The sequence below is a fragment of the Pogona vitticeps genome, chromosome 5 (genome assembly GCF_051106095.1).
Source record: "Pogona vitticeps strain Pit_001003342236 chromosome 5, PviZW2.1, whole genome shotgun sequence".
Classification (NCBI taxonomy): Eukaryota; Metazoa; Chordata; class Lepidosauria; order Squamata; family Agamidae; genus Pogona; species Pogona vitticeps.
In genome coordinates, this window is record NC_135787.1 from 22,048,345 (window position 1) to 22,074,172 (window position 25,828).

Below are 25,828 nucleotides of genomic sequence, written 5' to 3' on the forward strand. Positions count from 1 at the left end.
GGTGTGGGGTCTAGGAGTACAAAAATGGATGAGGAGTGCACCAGCAGTGCGCTTCCAACATATTTATCAGCTACTTGACTTTCACTGAGCTGATAGAAAATATATAAACTATATGAACAACATGTGACTCAACTATGCAAGGTAGCTTCAGTCCATGCTAAGATTCCCAGGGCAAAACAAACTGTTGATCACTGTCTGAATATATCTCAAGACTTTACCTCAAAGCTCCCCATCTGGAAGTGCACATACAATAGATATTGCTGAAGTTTTGCATAGTGACTTACAGATTTAAATTTATAATCCTAATATCTGGAAGCTGAGCCATACTAATTTTGGCAACACACACTGTGTTCCCCCTAGCTTATTCTGTGTATCCTAGGGAATCAGCTTGCCTGCCAATATATCATGTTACAAGAAGCGCAGAGCAGGCAGTATGCCTATTTCTAGTTTATGAAATGCAGAGACCATCATTTCTTAGAAAACTGCACACAAAATGGAAAGATCTTGTTAACTGACTGCAGCTAGTGATGGGATTGAAGGGTTCCTGATGTGCACAAGCATTATGAAGATATAACAGCAACCATCTCAGTCCCAATGCACAGATTTCAGGACACTACCTTTGCACGTGGTAATACTGTCATGTTCTCTGGAAGAAAATGAGGTGATAATGTCACTATGGGCAGAATCTGTACCATCAAAGGCATGACGCAAGCTTCTAACTGCTGCCCAAGGTGAAAAGTTTCCATTGTGAAACCCTAAACATTTTTTTTTATATTCCCATGAAATAGTAAGTTATTTAAGTTCAAAAAGTTATTTTATACCCACCACTTTAGAATTAGTTCCTTGTTACATCTTCCGCAGAAGCACAAAGATGTAAAATTTTCAGAAGTTTTGAGGGCCTGGGAGAAAATACCTCCTTCTTTTCAAATAGAAATTTGGGAGGGGGGGAGTGAAATATATGCAGTACAATGGTGCCCCACTTGGTGACAATAATCCGTTCCATTAAAATCGTTGTTAAGCGATATCATCGTCAAGCGAAAGAAAAAAACCAATTGAAATGCACTGAAAACCAGTTCAATGTGTTCCAATGGGCGAAATACCTCATCGTCCAGCGAAGATACCCCATAGGGGAAGCAATTTTCGGTCACTGTCTTCTGGAAATAGGTCCGGAAAACAGCAGGTGGCCATTTTGAAAACCCAACGATCAGCTATTTTTGATCATCGTAATGCGAAGAATCGGTTCCCGAAGCAGGGAACCAATCATCCTAAAACGGATTTTCCCCATTCAATCAGCGTTTTGCAATCACAATTGCAAAAACCTCATCATGATGCAATTTCGTCGTGGAGCAGGGTAATCGTCAAGCGGGGCACCACTGTATAGTACTTATTTTCATAGCAGTTCTAAGGTTATGTTACTGCCCCAGTAACATAAAATCCTTCATACATAGCCTAATTAGCATATAAAATTGTACTATTTGGAACATTTATGGAAATTTAATATGTATGGCTTAGTTTTATAAAAGGAAAAAATTATCATTATACCCTTGTACTATAGAGAGAGCTACAAGCAGCTGGACCCTATGCTACCTAAGTATATGTACTTTAGCTTTGGCTATGTAAGAAGCAAGAGGAAAATAATACATTTCTCTCCAAATGTATTATTTGGAGAGAAACTATCCTGCAGTTTACTACGACTGTCTCCCTCCAACTGGAACAAAGATCTCCAGAAGAAAGCAAGAAGTCATTCACAAGCAATGAAGGGCACTTTCTATGCTCATCTCATGAAAATAAGAACATCCACCAACTGCAGAAATGTATTTGTGGATCTCATAGCATTCTATGCGTTTCCAAGTTAGTAAAAAACAAGCAGTCTTGAAAGATTAAAAATAAGTGTTAATGTACTGGCAAATTATAAGCACCTTGGAATTTGGCTAGATGAACAGTAAGATTATGTCTGTATAATAAAAACAACATAAGATGGCCCCGAGCAACTCTCTCGCAAATGTAATATGCAACAAAAACTTAAAATTATAGGGCAAAACGAATTTGCAGGCAGAAAACTGAAAAAATATATATCCAAACCTATATTAATTGAGCTATTTATCCCTAACTATTCCAATCCAGACATTAGAAGAATAAGCCAAAATATTTTTTCAGGTGCCATTACACAGTACTAGAGTGTTCAATAAGTTCATTCCTTCAAACATTCTTTACAACTACAGGGGACAATGACACGGGACCTGGCACACATAAAACTGGTATTCTCTGGCTGTGTTGGGGCCTCTTTTCCTATCTGCAATGGGTAACACCTTCTTGCCAGAGAAATGTGATAGAAATTTGATGGGAAGATGGGGCTGAAAAGAGCATATTAGGAAAGATCTTAATCGGTATCTAAGCAAGAACATGTAATTCCTTCAAGTCTCAAAGTCTCCCTTTAAAAGGCATTTTCTATAAAAACAACACAGCCGCCAACACATGAAAACCACTCTGCCAGCCATTTCTAGTCTAAAAATAGGACTACAGCTGTTCAAGCTGTTCGCCCCGCACTGATTTCTAATCAACACAGGAGAAACAACATACAGATTCCAGAGCCAAAAGATGACCCCACCACATTTTAATTAACAAGTGTAGATCATTCTTTCTCAGTGTATCTAAACACATGTCCAACACACTCACTCTCATTGCATTAGCAAAGAACATTCACAACCATCTTTCTTTCTATTAGTTTTCATTACCAAGTTTTCTTCCACTGCTTGACAGTAGTCATCATCAGCCAGAGGTGCACAATAGTTGAATATGGAAAGCAATGAAGGTATTGAGCTAACCCAGTATCAATTCAAACGATACCATATTCACAAAAGCACAGAAGCTTTCTTATTCTAATGTGCAAACTTAACCACACTTCTCAGAGAGTTTGTCCCATTTAAGACAATGGGCCTTACATCCAAGTAAACAGAGAACTAGTGTGATGCAGTTGTTAGGGCTGCTGAACAAGGAGATGCAGATCCAAGCCCCCTCTAAGCCACAAACCATACTGGGTCACCCTGCCCTATTACTCCCTCCCAGCCTGACTGACCTACCGGTCAGGGTTGTTATTAAGATCAGTGGGTAAGGATTAGCTGGGAGCAAAAAAAAAAAACATATGAGCTGCATTGAACACACCGAAGGAAAAACCAGGCTGTAAGCATAACCAAGAAATAAACAGGAATTACCTGTATTTTCAATTTCCAAGGACAGAATGGCAATTTTTATTAAGTTTTCAGCTCTCGTGATGGCAATGGATAAAATATTGTTTAGAACTACTCTGATTTTCTCCCACAGTCCAGACAGATTGTCCTTCCCAGTTCACAAGAACATAGTGAGGCACAGCTTCTTATTAACTAATGCTGCCCAGAAACTGTCAGAGCTGCACAGTGTAAGCAGCTCAGAATACAAGAAACAGCAAATACACACAAAGCTGTTTGGCTAAGATACTTAAAACCCTGCCAGCACATTCTGGCACTTTTGAAAGCTAAGTCTTATATATCTTATTTATTCAACATGCTAACTGGGCACAAGCAAAAGGCCCAATCTACCAAGAAGTTCTCTATGAAATGAACCTGTTTTTACACAATTCTACCTAATTCAATGAGGTTTGCTTGGGATAATATTTCAGTGGGTTGTGACTGATCTGCCGATATATATTTTTTGTACTTCAACTGTCACAGGCTTAGTTACCTAGTAGTAGTAGCCATCCTTTGGTCTCAAGAGACTATGGGAATGTGTTCTGAATAGAGGTCTTGGAACAGTGTCTAGTGTGGCTGAGGCCAATATGAAAGTGACAATCCCTTCCACACTGAAGACAAATACAATCTGTCCCCTGTCCAGCTCCCTGATTTTGCTGTCTCTTTGCCTCGGCCTGCTGAACAAGTGTCTCTTCAAATTGGGAGAGGCCATGCTGCACCGCCTGCCTCCAGGCTGAACGCTCAGATGTCAAGGTTTCCCATCTGTTGAGGTCCATTCTTAAGGCGTTCAGATCCCGCTTGCAGATATTCTTGTATCATAGCTGTAGTCTCCCTCTGAGGCGCTTTCCCTGCACTTAGTTTCCATTTCTGCATAAATGGTCTTTTTTGCACATGTCTAGAATTGTAGAGTTCTCAGTATTTCTCCAGAATTACATATTGTAAGACTGATCCTTCAGCAAAGGAATGCTGCAATATTTTTACTTATGGTAAATATAAATATAAGGACTTATTCAAAAGTTCATAATACATATGAGTGTGGGTAGGTGTTTAGATAGACTAACAGACAGACAAACAGCAAGATAATTCAACTGTTAAATGGTGAGACTTTTAACAACCAGTGGATTTTTCTCACCACTGTTTCTATACCAGATTCAGAAATTTCATCCACAAAGACACATAACTATTACCTTTCTGATGAAATTAACATGGCACTGTCCTTTCTGCACAGGTGGAGGGCATTCGGGAGGCACCTGGTATTCTTTGTGAATTTTACTCTGCTCCGCAGCATAATGAACAGCAGACATAAAATGAACCTGAATTACAGTGATCTCCTTGATAACATCTGTGATATCAAATGTCTGCGTCAGGGATACAAAGAAATGTATTACATTACAAACACAATATATTAACCACTCTCAAGCAGCATCCATTATGGATTAGTTCACTTATCTGGGCTCTGGTTCAAACATTACATTTGGAATACCATTGTAGAAGTAACAGGAGAAAGCTGGTTTGAAATCTCAGTGACTTGGAGAACCTGGCTGTGGAGCCAGGAGTCAGGAATTAGATACTCCACTCTACCTCGTAGGAGAACAATTAGCCTGTGGGGCTTTGGACAAGCTACAAAGTCTTAGAGTGACCCTAGAACAAGAGATTGGTAAAACACTTCTGTGTACTCTGTCCCCAGAAAACCATGGAAAGGGTTGTCATACATTGGAACTGATGTGGTGATACGTAATTACATAGCTGGCTGAACCACTTAGTAAGCTGAGGCAACTGCTGTGGAGTCAGTTCGGGAATTTAATTCTCCACTCTGCCTTGTAGGAGAATTAGCCTGGGTGGTGTTGAGCAAGCTATCTGGTCCCAGAGTGCCCCCAGAAGAAGGGAACGGTAACCCACTTCTGATTATAACTAGAAAACCCTGAAAAGTGACAAAATCAATTTGACGGTGCGTAATTATTATTATTGCTGGAGCAGCCCACTGGTGTGAGCAGTGCAAGAAGTCTCTTAATTTAAACCTCAAGATTTGCCACTATGATCGCTTAAAGATGAGAAAGGGCACCCTTGTGTCATTTGCTATCTTAGTTACTGCTGCTGCACAATTGAGGGCCTGTATTGGACTCTGTGAATCTCTCACCAAAGAGCAAAGGACACTTGCCACAGCAAGCAGGCATGTATCAGTGTTGACATCTGGCAGACTTTTTCAATATGTACAATCAAACAGATTAGTGCCCTCTAGTCTCACTCCTGTTATCAACAAAAAAAATTATCAAATAGTGGCTGAGATTCTATTGCTTTAACTTTTACCACCTAAGGTAGATGATGACATCATCAGCTGTAGCAGTTTTCTGGAAATTAAAAATGTCCCAATTCTTCCTTCTCCTCCAAAGGTCCTGAGGCTTGGCTGGGATCCCTTTCATCGTGTGGAAGCCTTTGGGGACTGTGGGACATGGGGACGTCTTTAATTTCCAAAGATTGATGCCATGGCGACAATGTTGCTGCCAACTGCAATTCTAAGAAATTAAAGAACCCTTCTTCTCCTCACTTCTGGTCAAAGGAATCCCAAGGGAGACGCCTCCGGCTATTCAGAGGGATCAGAAGGTTTTAATTTCCGAAACAAATGCTAGAGCTGATGATATCAACATCCTTATGCATCATAAGACTGCTGGGTAGCTCAGTGGTTAAGGCATCTGGCTCAGGAGCCAAATGTTGGGAGTTCAATTCCCCACAGTGCCTCCTTGAGAGGGGCTGGACCCAATGATCCACAAGGTTCCTTCCAACTCTGCAGTTCTCAGATTATTGCTATTAAGTTTTGCTGCTGAATTCCAGCTACAGTATTATAACTATCCAACCTGTTGGTTTTGCCCAACAGTTCTACATAGCTCTCCAAGCAATTTGGATGAATTGTGAAAAGGTGCTGCAATTAAAAATTAAGTAAGAATAGTTAAAACAGGGAGTTGACTGATACAAATGTATCCATTTTCAAAAACTGCAACACTCACGTATCTGTTGAACATGTTGTCTGTTTTCCCAACAGTGACGTTATTGACCACGACCTGTGCTACTGTATCAACACCTTCAAAAACCAAAGCCACTTTTTGCCAACTGCTACAAAAAGAAAAACCACACAGTCATTATGGTGCATTATGATGATGTGGTACAGTGCAATTGATAACTTCCTGCAAACCACAATTTGAATACTCCAAGGTATTTCCAGAACCATGCATTTCCTTTCCTTCTGTTCCTGATGATAAAACTTTCTCTCCTTTCCCTTCTCTTGCACTTACCCATTAATCATGGTTAAAACCAATCAAGTCTCCAGTTATCTAAGTGTTGAAAATCATGATCTGCAATTGGTTTGCAAATTCTAGTCATGATGGAATATCTGGTTGCATTAAGAATGGGGTAGGCATACAGAATAAATGCAGATACCACACTGAATTATAATTCAGACTGGAAAGGGATGTTCCTTAAGATGACGGGCTTCTAATTCAAAAACCACGGTTTGCATAGGGCTAGCATAAAATGGGAATTAGCCCATTAAGTCTATGTCACTAGATTATTTGTGCAGCAGCCGCATAACAGAAAGTCCAAAGCTATTACTGATGTACTACGAATTACCCAAAGATCTATCAGTAGGTTCTGATCCAACTTCTTGTTGCTCCTGCATTGCAACAATGTTTAGGGAATTGTACTATTTATTTAAAAGTTACTTTTTTGCTCTGCATTATAGCAATCTTCATGTTGTCTGGAGAATTATAGGAACTGCCATCCAATTTTTTCCATACTCTATTGATAATAATGTATGAAATAAGATGACCACATGGGAGGCTCCCATACTAATGTTGCCAACCCCAACCAACTAGATGCCAACATGGGAACTTATTACAGTGGACCCTCTACTTAAGGAATTAATCCGTATTGGAATGGTGGTTGCAAATCGAAAAGTCTGTAAGTCGAATCTCCATTGACCTACAATGCACTGAAAACCGATTAATCCCATAACCAGTGGTTTTTATTCTATTTTTATTCCATTTTGTGTTTTTTCTGGTCTGTAAGTCGATTCTCTGGCTGCAAGTCGAATCTAAATTTTGCAGCCAGAGAAGTTTGTAACTCGAAAAGTCTGTAAGTCGAGTCGTCTGTAAGTCGAGGGTCCACTGTATTAACATCTGTATATTGAAAATCAATTTTTAAACTGTAATCACTAAAATACCAGCAATACAGATGGTAACACACATAACAGCCTTTTTTCCCCTCAAGGAACTATCTCAAGACATATCTACATGTGGCATTAGGAGCTGGCTGGAGCAGGCTAAATAGTCACTAGAAGGTCTAATAGGCCATTTGGAGCGATCCACACATCCAAATGGCATACGGACCTCAAGCAACTTTATTTAGTCTGCAGCAGCCTGCAAGTCAATTTGCTGATGTTTTGAAGTGGCTTAAGTAGAGGGCCATTTCAGGATATTGGCAAATTAATCACTTCCTCAGCTCCACAGGGCAGGGGGGCAGGAAACGGGGGGGGGGAATATAAGAGCAGCAAATATTCACTGCATCACTTTAAAGGCCTAAAAGAAAACAAATATGTATTAGGGCAGTACCGCACTGCCATTTGCTTTCCGTTAGTCTTTTGGGTCTTTAAAGTGACTCTGTGAATATTCACTGCCCTTGTACACATGTTTTTAAAAATATCACTTCCTTGGCCCCTCCATGGACCCGAGTAAATGATTAATTTGCCAATATCATGAAGTGGCTCTCTTCTTGAACCACTTCAAAATATTGGCAAATTAGAGGAAAGCTCATTCTTGGCCCACTTCCAGTGATTCCACAAGCTGAAAATGGACCAAGCCAAAGTGACTCTACGTGCACCTAAAAAAGCAGAAGCCCCTGGCAAAGGTCAGAAAGATGTAGATAGGAATATTCTGGGCACATCACTCCAGTGTTTAAGTCATGTGACCACTATTAAAAAGAGCAAACTAACCCATCCCAGCAGCGATCCAAATGGCAGCTCTAAACATCCATCTGATATACCAATGCTGAACCTCTGAGAATTTTTCAACTTTTAAGAGTGCTGCGACAGGCAAGGAATTTTGCAGCGTCTATTCAGAGGTAAACATTATTGATTTCTATGGTACTTATTTCCAGGCCAGCAGTCTGAGAATTTCAACCTAAATCATAACAATTTTAACTTCTGTTACTCTCATACCTGGCAGCAAAAGGACTTTCAAATTTTCTGCTGTATGTCCAGTTATCCAAGGAGATCCATGTATAGGCCAGGTCATTAAACCTATAATAAGGATCCTATAAATCAACCACACAAAGGAAAGAGGAACAAAAGGTTCTTATTAAATGACCATAATGCAACACAATTCAGGGTGGATAAAAATCATTTTTTAAAAAAAAAAATCAATTTAAATTTTAAAAAATGGATAGGCCTGACCTCTCTGCATATGCACCAGCCTATCAGCCGGGCATGCGCTGCCCAGCTCCAAAGCCTTGGGGAGAGGCCAGAGACTCGGACATGGGGCTCACAGGCCCCGACACTCACACTCGGACATGGGACTTGGTCGTAACGACTTACCAATATCCCTTCAGACTCTTACGTTTATCTAGTACTCCTTTTCCGGCCCTCCCACATACAAAAAAAATCTTGTTTCCAAATAATATTTCGACACACCAGCCGTGTTCATGTGCTGTGATGATGATGGTTTATGGTAGTGGGTCCCAAACGTTTCAACTCATGGCTCCCTTGACTTACTGGCTGCAGCTCCCCGATACAATATTTTGGGGGAGAAGGGAAGCCTGGCCTCAATTTTTTTAAATCCCTGAAAATAATTTATCATTATAGAATGTAGCAAAATGAAAAATATAACACTTGCCCATTTTTCATACTATAGATGCTTCTAGAGTGATTTTTACCATACAAAGTGCTGGTTCCATGGTGCAAATCAGGGAGGGTATATGGTCAGACCGTGCTGATTTCTCCATATATTTTTTTCTGCCTTACACTCTGGTAACTAAAGGAATAACATTTCTGGAATTCCTGCTCCTTTTTTTTACCAAAAATTCTCCATAGGTCCCACGGAATTGGTTTGCAAAATTCTAGTCTGGGAGTTTGTTAATTCTGAAAATAATAGTATAGTCCCTATTAAAAGTTACTTTGAGGATATTCATTTGAATAAAAGTTTCCCATCCATTCTTTCTCCTGAAGTCACCTGTAATCTCTTCTCCAAAGGTCTACTAGACCAGTGGTTCTTAACCTTTGTTACTCGGATGCTTTTGAACTGCAACTCCCAGAAACCCCAGTCAGGACAGCTGGTGGTGAAGGCTTCTGGGAGTTGCAGTCCAAAACTCCTGAGTAACCCAAGGTTAAGAACCAGTGTACTAGACCATGTAGGATGCTGACCCAGGGGCGGCAGGACAGAAAGTGGGAACAGTAACCTTTACCTCCACAAACTTCCTTATCTCAGGAAAGAAATCCAATTTTGAATAGTCCTTTAAGTTGTTGTTTGGTTGTTTTTTTGTTTGGTTTTTGGTTTTTAGGGGGGCCATCCGGTAAAATGTAGTGGGCAGAAGGGCAAGATAGGAAACTTGTCTTTTATAGAGTTATTTAATTTAAAATTATCTTAGTACTCAAGACTATAGTTTTAAGCTCATATCAGCTTTCTTTCCGCTTGGTATCCTCTAGATCTGATAGACTATGGCCTTCATCCTGAGGACATGAAGTCAGGGAAAGCTTTTGTAGTGCCATGGTATTAAGCAAGTACGTTCTGGACTTGGCAATACATTTACCGTCGGATCACTGTAAAGGCAGAGTGAAGGCAAGTTTTGCAGACTTCTTCGTCAATTCATAAACTGAGGCAGACAGATAACACTCCTGCCTCATGAAGCCAGGCTATCAGCAAAGCAAAATGGAGTGTTAGACTTCACAAGAGACAGAGGTGACAAAGATAATCAACTTACCATCTGTCACTTCTCTGCTGACAAAAGCCAGCTTCCTCCAGATAAATCACATATGCTAGGAGAAAGCACACCAGGCAACTGGTATTCCAGGGACTCAATTTGTCATCCAAAAGCCATCCCCCCCAGGCCTCAGCATAGGCAATTCAGACACTGGCGTAATACATCAGCACTATATATGCATGGAAGGGCAAGGAATTGGCCTGATATCCTGTCTTCCTGCCCATCTCTCTCTCAACCTTATACCCTCCACGCATGATCTCTGGTTACAGAGATCATGTGACACCCACCCACCCATGTTATAGCAGTTCCACTGGCTGCTGATCTATTTCTGGGCACAATTCAAAGTGCTGGTTCTAACATATAAAGCCCTAAATGGCTTGGATCCAAGCATCTCCCTCTATGAGGCTGCCCAGTCTTTAAGATCATCAGGGGAGGACCTTCTCTCAGTCCCACCACCCTCACAAGTGTGCTTGGTGGGGACAGAGAGAAAGGGCCTTCTCTGTTGCTGCTCACAGACTATGAAACTCTGTCCCATGGGAAGCCAGGCTGGCCCCATCTTTGCTGTCCTTCCACAAGCAGGCAATGAGCTTTTTATTCAGACAAACATTATCATAATAACTGGTGATCTGAGAGGGGTTTTTTTTAATGAATGGTTGTGCTCTGTTGTTCTACATGTGATTTAGCATTAATTTTATTACCATTTTAATATAATACTTGTTTAATTCTTTTAAAATATTTGTATACCTATTGTTTTTAGCTTCTACATATTATCTTTTTAATGATGTAAGCCCCCTTGGGTTCTTTTTAAGGGGAAAGGCGGGATAAACATATTTTAAATAAACAGGAAAGTTCAAAGGAGAATCTCTGCTTGGGTTCACTGGAGTGCAGGTAGAACCAGAGGCTGGAAGCATTTTTTTTATTTGGGGTGGGAATCCTCCGGCCATGGCGAGGAAAATTCCAGAACCCTCCAGCCATGGTGAGGAAACTTCTGGGAGTTATAGTTAAATAAAAGAGAGAACTTTTCCAAGATCTGAGATCACCCAGAATGATCATGGGCCTTGCTTTATCGGGGTTCCTGCCTATGTAAAATGTTTATTTATTTTTCTTTGTTTATTTAAAATATGTTTACTCCATCTTTCACCTTAAAAAGGATACAACGTGGCTTACAATATTAAAATACAACCTTTGAAAGATAAAAGCAGTCAATATACAAATATTTAAAAGAATAGTTAAAAAAACCATACTAAAAATAGTGAACAAAATCAACACACACAAAAACAGATTCCAGCAGCAAGGCACAACACTCTCCCAGACTATAAATCACTAACTGAAAGCCTGTTCTACTAACCTTCTACCAAACACGGGTAGAGAGCAATTTCAGATCTTGCCATGCAGCAGGAAAGCCATAGAATGAAGGGGCAGGTGGGCACAGGGATGAGCCAGTTTCATCTCCCTGCCCTCTTACAGGCCTCATGTATTTGGAAAAACACTTGAGTAGAGTGATCCTTTCCCTTTAGTCACCTCATCCTCATTCTTCCGAGGGAACTGAGAAATAGACAAAGGGCCTCAAAAACCATCATTTATTTGCCCAATGTGAAAATAACAACAGGGGGTTTGTCAGAGTTTGGCCATTGTACACCACAGTCGCCAACCCATTTCATGTAAGCCAAACGACCAGCAGCTCATGGCAAAAGATTCATTAATGCTGTTTGGGTGGCAGCAAAATAAATTTATAGCTTTCTTTCCCTGTATCAGCCAAGTTGGCTGCCTTTTTTGTAGATAAAGTCTTTCTAGATAAGGAGTTATTTCTTCACATTAAAACATGGTCCCAAAGCAACAGCTCTATTATTAGAAACCGGCTTTATCAGGCTTGTGTGAAGCTTGTCAAATCATGCCCATGAAATGGTACCACACGTCTGGGAACTTCTGCTACATTAATTTCTCTCTTTCTGCTCACCCTCCACCACCATCCTCAACACGACCATATTATTCCCTCAGATGCCTCTTTAAAAGCTCAAGAAATCAAGTACTAAGTAAGAATTAATTCCCTTATCAAAGCCTAAGAGGCTAGGCATTTATAAGGCAATCTTTGGAGAATGCACACTCAGTTGACCTGAGTTTTTATCCTCACTAAAGCAGTGTTTGAAATGAGAAGCGGGGGGTAGGGGGGAGCCCTTTGTAGGCAGCTCCATAGGTTTTTTCCTGACAGCATTTCAAGACGATAACCCATCATTTGAACGGAGAACAGCAGGAGGGGAAGGCAGAGAAAGAGAGAGAAGACTGTGGCCACCCCATACATGTGGGACAGTGGTGCATATTTTAGCGAGCCGGTACTAAATATAAACCTTGACAGGAATATGTAGCAGTACTGTAGGAAATTAGGAGGCACAGATCACTCTCCGTAAAGTGTGGGCATGCATGTGTGTCCGTGATAATTTCACAATAACAAAAGTGCTATCTGCATGGCAGGTTAATATTTAATTGTATCTAGAATAGTCTCATCCCAACCTCTTTGCCCAGACAGTTTACAGAAGCATGGGGATTTGTGTATAATACTACTCTTGACTCAAAGGTTAAAGAGAAAAAGCTTTTAGATGGCTCTTTCCCTAAACCATATGCCAATTGAGAATCACTGGTATGCCACGAAAAATACATTAAATACTCACTTTAAGAACAAAGACTGAACTGCAGGCTGTAATTTTACCAGTGTGGAAATGGGAAGACATGAAGACTCCATTGAGATTCTGGAAGTTTCCTTTGGTATATTTTGCTCCCTCTGCACAATAGAAGTGGTTGGTCTATCAAACTCCCATTCAGTGTGCAGGTGGGCCAGAATTACCTCCCTCAGAAGTCTTTTATTACAAAGATTACTGCTTTTTCTGGGCATGCAGCCTCACATGTCTTAAAAGCAAAACATTTTTTCTAGTAGTAATTTTTAAATACTTCTACTATTAAGTGAGGACAGCTGTTTCCCTTCACAGAATCAGCCAAGTGACAGGAACTGAACAGCTACCAGCCATGATGGCTTTAAACTGGAAAACAACAGGAGGTGCGATCTATGCTCTCATGCCCTCTTACAGGCATCCAGTTACCAGTGGTGTAACGGAGTAAGTAAGGGTTAATGGGTCAAAGCAGGACTTTGGAATCATTTGCTACCATCACCCTCCCAAGACCTCCGAGCTTTGCTGCATTCCGCACCATAGTTGGTCTGTGAGGATGAATTTCTCTAGGAACAATATACAGTATTGTTGCATTCTCTTTCTCATGGAATGCAAATATTTTGGCATGGCTTGATCTTGAATCAGCCACTGAGAACCGTTAACATTACACAGCACCTGCCCTTGGTGGAGCAGAAAATAAGTGGTGCTAAAAAAAACTGAACTTGTTGGGTTTTGCTGTTTGGGAATACTGTACTAGTTTTAGATCTCTCCAGTGAGGCTATTCGTATAGCCTTGTGAAATGACACATACACTTAGTTTATTCAAGGACATTTTGTTTTTAATGTATTTGCTTATATTTTGCACAGGCATGAAGCCTGAAGTGCAAGAAAATATAAAAAAGAACTTCTAATCAAAATGGAAATGTCAGGGCTGCTCCTATCAGCGGTGATTCAATGGTAACTATGGATGCCAAGGTGATCATCATGACAATCCCCGTAGCCATCACCCTCCCCAACAAGGAAAGTCCAAAATGCAAGCAGACTGATCAATTCCTATTAACAAATGAGGAACAGGTCTTTTGTAATGTAAATAACTCTTAAATTGTTTATTCAAGACCAAGCTGCCGTCCCATACTTTACACTACAAGCAATATAAACTGGAATAGCACACTGCTCCTGGGGAAATCAATTTCTCTACCAGCTACAGTCAGCATCATAATTAAGATCAGAGGAAGTCAGGAAAACTGCAGGGGGTCTGTATGATGATGCCATAATCCCTGATAACAAGAAAGTTTTGGACTGTGATCCTGTGACTCCTGAAACCACTACAGCATTGCACATCAGTTGGCTACCTTAAAGAAACTACAGCAAAGTATGCTGCCTTTTTTCCTATCCTCACTCCCATAGCTTTGTTTCTGCCTTCCACTTATTTTGATAGAATAGAAGATCATCATTATAGCCCAGGCCTATTGGAGCATTGATACAGATAGTTTTCAACCACCCACTTCCCGATACACTGTAACCTGTGCTAGAAAATGCAAATAAATTATGGATATCCAGCAAATTTGCATGAGCTCTTTTACATAATTTATTCTGCAATTTGTTGTGCATAATTTATTTTCCCTCTGCAAGTCACAGACAGAGAGAAGCTTCTAAACAAGGGCATGAAAGCCCAGCTCTTTGACCACTAGAAATTATGCCCAATAACTCCTCTGAATTCTGTGGACACACCCAAATATTTTGAAATATTATCTTTGCAGCTAGAAATCTGGCATTTGTGAAAAATCATAATGTGGTGATGGAAAACTTTTAGAAGCTGAACTGCAAAGCCTGTACCACACTTCTTAGTTTTTCAAAGTACAATATCTGTCATGTTGTAGCATTATAGAGCTGACAACTTTAACAGTGTGTGGTGGGATAGTGGGGGTGCAGAGAGAAATAATATTAGCCTTATCACAGAGGGTTCAATGATTTGGTATGGCCATACAAATGTCTCTCCCAGTCTAGATTAGGATTTTGTCTGGTCATCTATAATGTTGCCTGCAGGGTGGATTTGAGTTAAGTCACACTTTAATTTTTTTAAAATCAGATTTTTGATGATTTCAATTTTTAAAACTCATTTTAAAAATTTAAATCTCAATTTAAATCATGATTTGAATCAATTGTGTTTTTAAATCATTTTTTACTATTGGTTTGGTTCTTGACTTAGCTTTTCCAGCAAGGGCCCCTGGTTCAAAGCTTAGAAATGTTAGTGGGGGGGGGGGCTACAACTCCCAGAATTCAGAATACACTAGATAAGCAAAGCCAAACCAATATCTAGGATCAGACTGATGCTTCAAACCCTCATCCCTGTGGCTCACCACAGAAAGCAGCTACTTCTGAGCTCTAGGCTGCTGGTTCTAGTCCCATCAGCTCCTGGTAACATGAGCTGCAAAGAAAAACTGAAACCAGATATTTACTGCCAAGTGTGTACTAAGCTCAACTGAAACTTCCGTTTGCATGCAAAAATTGAAACCACAGCTTTTAAGTGAAGTAAAGGGAGAACTGAGCAGAATGGGTAGAAGACAGGTTTTACTGTCCACTCTGACGCATTAAGCAGCAGCATTAGTTCTGCAAGATTACACCAATTTGTGTACGGAGGCCCCAGAGACTAGCTTTTCTTGGCACAGAACTCTGTAGCACAAAGACACAAATTTGTACACCTCTAGCAAATACAGCAGGAAGATGATCAGAGCAAGAATGGTTTTCATGCATTGTTCCATGACTAACTGACAGCTTTTTCCCCCCATGTGCGTCAACCCTCATCACATCCACACTTGGAAGCTAATTTTTGCAAACAAATTGCTGCTGCTCGATTGAGGCATTCCTGTATAATCTGTGTTATCACTCTCAGACCTATCTTGGCAAAAGAATGAAACTGATCCTGAATAAAAGAAGACGAAGTGTGGTACAGTTAGATAATTTTAGTCTTCGGGCATAATGGGGTGCATGTGCTTTTGACCATTATAGCTTTTAAATGTTTTTTGTATCGATTTTATTTATTGTTTTTAATACAATATTTGTTTAATCCTTTTAAAATATTTCTACACTTACTGTTTTTGCTTTTATCTGTCTTTTTAATGATGTAGGCCACCTTTTAAGGAGAAAGGTGAATTTAAAATATTTTAAATAAAATAAGGAATAAGTGAATAAGTGATATGACTCTACTTACTTCAAGACACTCCTTCATGGATTGCTGCCTTGTCGTGGCGAAGGGGCTTGAGTAACTCAGAGAAGCTATGGGCTATGCCGTGCAGGGACACCCAAGACGGACAGGACATAGTGGAGAGTTCCGACTAAACGCAATCCACCTGGAGTAGGAAATGGCAAGCCACTCCAGTATCTTTGCCAAGAACGCCCCATGATCAGAAACAAAAGGCTAAAAGATATGACGCTAGAAGATGGGCCCCTCAGGTCGGAAGACGTCCAACATGCTACTGAGGAAGAGTGGAGGACAAGTACAAGTAGCTCCAGAGCTAATGAAGTGGTTGGGCCAAAGCCGAAAGGACGCTCAGCTGTGGACGTGCCTGGAAGTGAAAGGAAAATCCAATGCTGCAAAGAAAAATACTGCATAGGAACCTGGAATGTAAGATCTATGAACGTTGGGAAGCTGGAGGTGGTCAAACAGGAGATGGCAAGAATAAACATCGACATCCTGGGCATCAGTGAACTAAAATGGACAGGAATGGGCGAATTCAGCTCAGATGATTATCATATCTACTATTGTGGGCAAGAATCCCGTAGAAGGAATGGAGTAGCCCTCATAGTCAACAAAAGAGTGGGAAAAGCTGTAATGGGATACAATCTCAAAAATGATAGAATGATGTCAATACGAATCCAAGGCAGACCATTCAACATGACAATAATCCAAGTTTATGCACCAACCAGCATTGCTGAGGAGACTGAAATTGAACAATTCTATGAAGATTTACAACATCTTCTAGAACTGACACCAAAGAAAGATGTTCTTCTCATTCTAGGGGACTGGAATGCTAAAGTAGGGAGCCAAGAGATAAAAGGAACAACAGGGAAGTTTGGCCTTGGAGTTCAGAACGAAGCAGGACAAAGGCTAATAGAGTTTTGTCAAGAGAATAAGCTGGTCATCACAAACACTCTTTTCCAACAACACAAGAGGCGACTCTATACATGGAAATCACCAGATGGGCAATATCGAAATCAGATTGATTATATTCTCTGCAGCCAAAGATGGAGAAGCTCTATACAGTCAGCAAAAACAAGACCTGGAGCTGACTGCGGTTCTGATCATCAGCTTCTCATAGCAAAATTCAAGCTTAGACTGAAGAGATTAGGAAAAACCACTGGGCCACTCAGGTATAATCTAAACCAAATCCCTTATGAATACACAGTGGAAGTAAAGAACAGATTTAAGGAACTAGATTTGGTGGACAGAGTGCCTGAAGAACTTTGGATAGAGGCTCGTAACATTGTACAGGAGGCAGCAACGAAAACCATCCCAAAGAAAAGGAAATGCAAGAAAGCAAAGTGGCTGTCCAACGAGGCCTTAGAAATAGCAGAGAGGAGAAGGGAAGCAAAATGCAAGGGAGATAGGGAAAGTTACAGAAACTTGAATGCAGACTTCCAAAGAATAGCAAGGAGAGACAAGAGGGCCTTCTTAAATGAACAATGCAAAGAAATAGAGGAAGATAACAGAAAAGGAAAGACCAGAGATCTGTTCAGGAAAATTGGACATATTAGAGGAACATTTTGCGCAAAGATGAACATGATAAAAGACAAAAATGGGAGGGACCTAACAGAAGCAGAAGACGTCAAGAAGAGGTGGCAAGAATACACAGAGGAATTATATCAGAAAGATTTGGATATCCCGAACAACCCAGACAATGTAGTTGCTGACCTTGAGCCAGACATCCTGGAGAGCGAAGTCAAGTGGGCCTTAGAAAGCCTGGCTAACAACAAGGCCAGTGGAGGTGATGGCATTCCAGTTGAACTATTTAAAATCTTGAAAGATGATGCTGTTAAGGTGCTACATTCAATATGCCAGCAAGTTTGGAAAACTCAACAGTGGCCAGAGGATTGGAAAAGATCAGTCTACATCCCAATCCCAAAGAAAGGCAGTGCCAAAGAATGCTCCAACTACCGTACAATTGCACTCATTTCGCACGCTAGCAAGGTTATGCTCAAAATCCTACAAGGTAGGCTTCAGCAGTATGTGGACCGAGAACTCCCAGAAGTACAAGCTGGATTCCGAAGAGGCAGAGGAACTCGAGACCAAATTGCTAACTTGCGCTGGATTATGGAGAAAGCCAGAGAGTTCCAGAAAAATATCTACTTCTGCTTCATTGACTATGTGAAAGCCTTTGACTGTGTGGACCACAGCAAACTATGGCAAGTTCTTAAAGAAATGGGAGTGCCTGACCACTTTATCTGTCTCCTGAGAAACCTATATGTGGGACAGGAAGCAACAGTTAGAACTGGTCATGGAACAACTGAGTGGTTCAAAATTGGGAAAGGAGTACGGCAAGGCTGTATATTGTCCCCCAGCTTGTTTAACTTATATGCAGAATACATCATGCGGAAGGCTGGACTGGAAGAAACCCAAGCCGGAATTAAGATTGCCGGAAGAAATATCAACAACCTCCGATATGCAGATGATACCACTCTGATGGCAGAAAGTGAGGAGGAATTAAAGAACCTTGTAATGAGAGTGAAAGGAGAGTGCAAAAAACGGTCTGAAACTCAACATCAAAAAAACTAAGATCATGGCCACTGGTCCAATCACCTCCTGGGAAATAGAAGGGGAAGATATGGAGGCAGTGTCAAATTTTATCTTCCTGGGCTCCATGATCACTGCAGATGGAGACAGCAGCCCTGAAATTAAAAGGCGCCTTCTTCTTGGGAGGAAAGCGATGACAAATCTTGACAGCATCTTGAAAAGCAGAGACATCACCTTGCCAACAAAAGTCCGAATAGTCAAAGCTATGGTTTTTCCTGTCGTGATGTATGGAAGTGAGAGCTGGACCATAAAGAAAGCTGACTGCCGAAGAATTGATGCCTTTGAATTGTGGTGCTGGAGGAGACTCTTGAGAATCCCCTGGACTGCAAGGAGAACAAACCTATCAGTTCTAAAGGAAATCAACCCTGAATGCTCACTTGAAGGACAGATTCTGAAGCTGAGGCTCCAGTACTTTGGCCATCTCATGAGAAGAAAAGAGTCCTTGGAAAAAACCTTGATGTTAGGAAGGTGTGATGGCAAGAGGAGAAGGGGACGACCGAGGATGAGATGGCTGGACAGTGTCTGCGAAGCAACCAACATGAACCTGACACAACTCCGGGAGGCAGTAGAAGACAGGAGGGCCTGGCGTGCTCTGGTCCATGGGGTCACGAAGAGTCGGACACGACTAAACGACTAAACACACACACACTTCAAGACATGATTAACTTTCTTTATTGTGTTCCCACATCCCTGCTTACCTGCTAACAGAGAGCCTGGGCTTCAGCCCAAGTTCTTCCCAAAAGCCTAAGTGAGAATGTGATGTGGCAATAAACTGTGAACTTTCCCTTTTCTCCCATTCTAGCACCCAGCCTGATGACAACATCTGAAGAAATAGAGAGCTTGCATATTTGTGTTTTAATTGATCCCAATAAAGGTGAATTTTGGCTTGGCTGTCAATGGACCAACTCAGCTACTTTTGTTTTTCTATTCATCTAACAACTTTCAAGGGTTATCAAAATGCTGTTGGGTGAAATAAATGTATTTTGAACTCTTTCCCCCCCCCCCCATTTGTCCCCTCAAAACATCACCCAGCCGTCTGACAGAACCAGAGACTAGTTGTTGTTTTTTTTAATGTTCTTATTATCTTTACCTGAATGCTACAAGCCACTGTGCTGTGGTATGTAACACATTCCCTCCCCATTTACCCTCAGACATGGTCAAACCAGGACATGAACTCAATGGTACTCCTCTTTCAGCATTTAGTGAGGCCACATGCCCTTACCTACAAAAGTATCTAAAAATGTTGTCAAAAGAACAAAATAATAACAATTACCTTGCAACACTTTAAAGACCAACAATTTTATTTCAGTGTGAACTTTTGTCAGTCAATGTCCACTTCCTCAGATATGGCAGTACAAGTATATGGCCAATATATACCTCTACATTTTCCCAAGATTTAGTGAAGAAGTACCATATTTTTCCATTTATACAATGCACACACACCCCATTTTTCTAACCCCAAAATAAAGAAAACTTAGCTTTGGGTATTCATCCTCTGGGCTCAGAACACTCGGATATTACAAGTTCCTGTTGCATCTGATCACTGCCTACAGCTCCACCTCCACCAAGGTGTGTCCCAACTGATTTGTTCAGGATCAGCTGACATCAGTTCCATAAGGCTCATGATTGGAGGCAAGGTATGGGACCTTTTGTTCTCTCCTATGCTATCTCAGCTTACTTCCATGTATAAGACACTCCTCAATTTTTAGTGTATATGACTTTAGGAAAAAGTAGTGTCTTATACACAGAAAAATACAGTATATAAATCTTTGGTTACAAAGTTATAGTTATGCAACAAAATGAGTCATAGTACCTCTTCTTACCTTGTGATGAAACCTAATCTTATTTAACAATACCTTCAATATCTGCTCCCAGACTTTGGAACTCTCTCCCACAGGAAGCTAGAGTGGGCCCCATGCTGTCCTTCCACAAACAGGCAAGGACCTTTCTCTTCAGACAAGCCTTCCCTCAGTGACCGGCGACCAGAGTGTAATTTTTAGATGGATTGTTACAAATTACTACTTTGACTGGGTTCCTTGTACTACTTGTGTTTACCATTTCTCAGAGTGGTACTTGTTTGTTCCTTTTTAATATTTGTATACTTATCACTTTTAACTTTAATATTGTGTTTTAATTATGTAGGCTACTTCTTTATACTCACTGTTCTTACCTTTAAATTTTATTTATTAGCTTTAAAAATTATCTAATATTATAATGAGTATACCACCGTTGTATACTTATTGGTTTCAGCTTTAAAGATTGTCTTTCAGTGATGTAAGCCGCCTTGGGTCCTTTTTAAGGACAGAGGGGTAAAGGATTTTAAATAAATAAATATAAGGCAGTAGGAAAATGCTGGGTAACTCACAACACTTTTGTCCATGGAGGGGGGAAACACAATTAAATCTATATCCCCATACCTCAGCTGTTTCTGTCAGGGGACAAATTCCTTCTAGAAACTTCACTTTAAATAGGCAAGATCATTTAGGGTGGGTTTTTTCTGTCTTTATTATTATGTGGTCACAGACTCAAACAAGAACAGCAGAACAATAAGAAGAAAACATTAATCATTATTTACACATATTTAGGATGTGTAAAAGATACACATCTTTTTCTCTCCCCTTCCCCCAAACTCTGCCATGCCCAGCCTGATGAAGAGACTTGCAAGACTAAAAAGCTAGCCTGTTTTTGAGACATTCTCAGTCTACTGACAGCATCACCCTCTTTTGTTTTTACCTGTAGAAGGGATAGCCCTGTTAGTCTGTGAAAACATTACAGGCAAAAGCAAAATAGAAATAAAAAATAAAAAAAATACAAAAACGTGGTGGCACCTTAAAGACTAACTTTTATATTTTCAATGTGAGCCTAATACACGGAAGTCCACGAAAGCTCACATTAAAAATATAAAAAGTTAGTCTTTAAGGTGCCACCACGTTTTCGTTTTGTTTTTTAACTTTTTTTAAGCTCTTGGCACAGCCATAGATGAGACACCTTGCTTTTGTGGACTACAACTCCCAGAATCCCACAGCCAACATGTCAGCGACCACGCTGCCCGCGCGATTGAGGTCCAAACAGCAAATTTCCCCATCTCAGGTTATTGCTGCGAAACAAGGTGGGGGGGGGAGGAAGAATTACAAGTAACTCGTTACTTCGGAGCTGTGCTCCTGACTGGGACCCCGACCTCAGTGAAAAGGCGCAGCTTTGCCCGGCTGGCTACTGGGCGGCCAACTTTCGGACCGGACCGGCGCGAGCTGACTACCCGGCGGGCTCCCGATCCTACCGTACCTGGATCAGCCCGCCCTGGAGCAAGGCGGTGTGGATGCACCCGGGGACCTCCCCGTCCAGCACCAGCGAGCCGTTTCCGTTGCTCACTTGCCACCTCCCGCGCAGGCTGTAGACGGCCGCCGTCGTGGTTGGGCTTCGAGAGGCGGCAGCTCCCGTCGCCCCGCTGCTCCTCCAGGAGGCCAGGAGGATGAAAAGTCCCGAAAAGAGGGAACCCCTTGGTAGCATCCTGACTGCCTCCGGCGAAGGCAGAAAAGAAGTGGGAGTAGAGCCCCTCGGCAGGCAGGGCCGGGCGGGGAGGGAAGCAATGGCCAGAGGGCGGGAACCCGGAGGGGCAAAGCGTGGCGCTTCCCCCCCGCGCCAAGCTGCGCCTCTTCAGAGGAGAGACTCTCCAGGGAAGGTGGGGACGCCCGCCTCCTGATATCCAAGCCCTGGAAAGTAGGCGCGAGGGTAGGCGTTCGTCAGCTCCTGCAAAGAAAGAAGAAGAACCTAGCGGCACGTTTGGTTCGCCAGAAGCTTTGTGGCCTGGAGAGGCCGCCTCTGGTGATGACGGCCCTGCGTAAAGAGGTTTACGGGTGTCGCCCGACTCGTCGTTATTCCCCTGTGTTTCTTTCCTCCTGCGTGTCTCTGGTGGGAGTTTTCCCTCGGCGGGAAGGCGTGGACAAAGAGACGGCTTCCCTGTTCCCTCGGCCTCTTCCTCGGCGGAGAAAGAGAGGAAGAAACAGGCAGTTCCTGAGAGAACCGGGGCCTGCCTTCGTTTTCCCAGGCTGGCGCCGACCCTTCCGGGGCAAGTTGCCCTCAGGCGACGCCAGGTCGTGCCTTCTCGGGCGCTTTTGGCCCCCCCTCGCCCCTTGGGTTCCACCACCGGGGAGGCCGCTGCTTGTCGTGTTGTTTTTCTGCCTCACCCGGTCGCTGCCCCTCTTCCCCTTGGGCCTGCCATCGGGTACCTCACCCCTTCGTTGCTCGTTTCACTTGGTCGGCCTCATTCACCTTTTGGCCTTCCTTGGTTTGGGACCACACAAAAAATCATTTCTAATTTTGTTTTTCACGTTCCTCTGTGGGAGAAATATCCATTCTGCTCTGTTTCGCTTGTCTCTTTAATATGGTTCACGCAAGGATGAGTCCCTCCAAGATTTTATTGGGACTACAACTCCCATCTATCCTCACCAACATAGAAGGATAGTGGGAGTGGTACTCCCAACAACAGCTGATTGAAGACTTTGCTTATGTTCCTTTTCTGTAGCCAGCTTTTCCATTTTCTTACAATGGCTATTTAGAGGCCTCCTAAAATGGAAAATTGCCTAGCTCCAGGTCTGCCTGCTTGTTCAGATCAGTCTTTTGTCCTTTTCCAAGTCCTGTAGCTCATCTGTCTCATACTTTTTCATCACATTCTTGGTCAGGAAACACTGCATTTCAGTAATAAACAACACTATTCTCAGGTGTTATGTCTGTGCAGTCTGCAGAGAATACTCTTTAAATATTGGGATTCTTCTAATCAATCTGATACCTTTTATTTTTTGTTATGTGATTTCAGTTTAGAAACGGCATTAGGGTCACTCTAAGGTATGTGAGTTATTCGGGCTGTGGTTTTCCATTGGCACATAGGTGCACAGAGGAGTGAGTTTACATGGCTGAGCAGGGGTCTGAAGCCAGATTTCCTGAGTCTCATTCTGTTCCTTTATACATTACACCACACTGGCTCTTTGTATTACGCCAATTAAAAAAATTATCAGTTGCTACCTTTGAAAACAAGGACCATGTCTCACAATGAAGGCTGCCAACTAATCAAAGCATATCTGCTCGATTAATCATTTGTCTATTTACGTGTTTTTTTCAAGTAGATAATAGATCCTTTTCCATACCCAAATTTTATTTATTTTAAATTCAAGTGGGATTAGAACTATCTTTTGCATTGTAGGTGTTATAGCAATCCCAGCCAAAAAGATTGCGTGACAATTAATGACATTGTTTTGAATTGTTACAGTGCTTATTATTGGGAAAACAAGCTTATATGCACAGGATGAACTCTGTAATGCCATGAGCTTTCGACCCTTTGGTTTACATGATTCCCTTTTACCTGAAGGAGACCACTGTGGTGCATCTGATGAAGTGGACACGAGTACACGAAAGCTTATTCCATGGTAAATCTTCTAGGCTGTAACATGCTTTAAGATTTAACTGTAGGGAGGTGCATGTGCTGTACATCAAAATTCCCTCTAATTTTCAACCCCGTTGTGGGTGTGTGGCTGCACAGAGGGGGTGCAGCACTGTGTGCCCTGCAGCTTAAAGGGAATCTTGCTGTACACACTATCTGGTCCCTCTTTAAATTTATAACAAGGACCAGTAAGGGTTGAAGGGCTCAGCTAAATGTTGAGTCACTTTTAATGCCGTCTTCCTGAGTGAATTGGATTTGGTAGAACACTTACACATCTGAGCCATCATTTCCTATAAACTGGTTATATACACACAATAGAAAATGGAGGTATAAAAGTTTTTCCTAGAATATGCAACGAAAACAAATGAGTGTATGAGACAGTATGTTTGAACGCTGTCTCATATGTATACAGTATTTAGAACCTTGCACACACACAAACTTCCCCAACTGTCAAGGAAAAGCCATCAGCAGAATCTATTCATCATATGCCTTGAGCGTGTATGGAAAACTACTATATAAATAAAACAAATAAAGCTGTGAAATGAAGGAGCAATTTACTTTCACCCATAGTTGTATTGAGTTAATTGTATATGATGCATATTTTGAAATGTGCATTTCCTGTTGTGGATCTGAAATTACTTCAGAAAGATGTACACTGATGATGAACTGTCCAGCATTTAGGAAATATGCATTTCTTCATTATCCAGACATATTTTCATAAAAACTAAGAACTAGTGGTTTGACTGGAAAACAATTTGCTTTTTTAAGTGATGAGATTGGGGATGAGCTAAATTGTAGGTAGAGAGGCTTGTTATACAATAAATTTCATTAATAAACTCTTGCATGAAATTTTACTTCCTACTCACAGGAACAGGGTCCCATCTACATAACTATTTTAATAACGTATATCATCTCTCTCTTTTTAAATACCTCCTGATTAGTGAAAGAAGAAAGTGCAAATGCAGCTGAATGTTAAGACAGCAAAAAATCATGACTACAGAAGATCTATATAACTTTGATGTTGACGTAAAGAAATTGAAATTGTTAAAGATTTTGTTTCCCTTCATTCAGCCAACAATCCAAATGGAGACTACTGCAAAGAAATCAGAAGATGACAGCGATGAAGCCAAAAGGGAAAAAAATAATCATTTTGTTTGAAGTGTGGTGCTAGAGGAGAGCTTGGAAAAAATTAAAAGCAGGAAAGAAGGAAGAATGAGATGAATTAACACAAGAAAGCCATGACCTCGAGTTTGAAATAGCTGAGCAGATTATTAATGAGAGGACCCTTTGGAGGTCACTTGTACAGGTAAGTCACCATAAATTGGAGACAACCTGACAGCAAATGAATAACAAAGGAGAAAGAACATGTAATCCCTGAAGGAAGTAATCACTACAACCTTATCCTGGAGATAGAATAGATTGCTTCATTTGTAAATACTGTATACTGTACAGAGCATGTAGCCTTCAGAATGTATGTGGAAGCAACTTTATAAAGTTAACCCAGCCCCTCTCAAAGTGAACAAATTTACCAAAAGTGATTCAGCACTGACATTTACAGTTTCCTACTCAGTTTTTTTGTCCTTAGCCTGCTAAATTTTTGCAGGCTCTTAACCTTCTGACCTTCCTAGTTCTGAACATCTCAGGAGAAAGGAGTCATCTAGGTTCTACACTTGAGCTGTGATCAAATTAGGAATGGTTCCATTTTCTGTTTCTTGAATCATATCATCCTTACTGGAAAGGCAGGGAAAGTATTTAAT

At 41.3% G+C, this 25,828-nt stretch overlaps 1 protein-coding gene and 1 long non-coding RNA gene across 4 annotated transcripts in view; one reads left to right on the forward strand and one right to left on the reverse strand.

Moving 5' to 3' along the window:
• MANBA (mannosidase beta) overlaps nt 1–22,280 on the reverse strand; it is a 72,075-nt gene extending 49,795 nt beyond the window's left edge. The window contains exons 1-4 of one of the 3 annotated variants that reach the window (XM_020805428.3): nt 21,920–22,278; nt 8,431–8,525; nt 6,227–6,332; nt 4,412–4,582 (exon numbers count right to left, since the gene is read on the reverse strand). In XM_020805428.3, the coding sequence (XP_020661087.3) occupies nt 4,412–4,582; nt 6,227–6,332; nt 8,431–8,525; nt 21,920–22,144 (597 nt within the window). In that variant the 5' untranslated portion in view covers nt 22,145–22,278. Of the gene's footprint in view, nt 1–4,411; nt 4,583–6,226; nt 6,333–8,430; nt 8,526–21,919 lie in introns of all 3 variants that reach the window. The other 2 variants (XM_020805429.3, XM_020805431.3) reach the window with 2 other exon arrangements.
• Nucleotides 22,281–23,917: 1,637 nt separating this feature from the next.
• Nucleotides 23,918–25,340, forward strand: LOC140707625 (uncharacterized). Its single transcript, XR_012087787.2, has 2 exons — nt 23,918–24,057; nt 25,143–25,340. It is a non-coding gene; the product is annotated as an uncharacterized LOC140707625 (long non-coding RNA).
• Nucleotides 25,341–25,828: the final 488 nt, after the last annotated feature.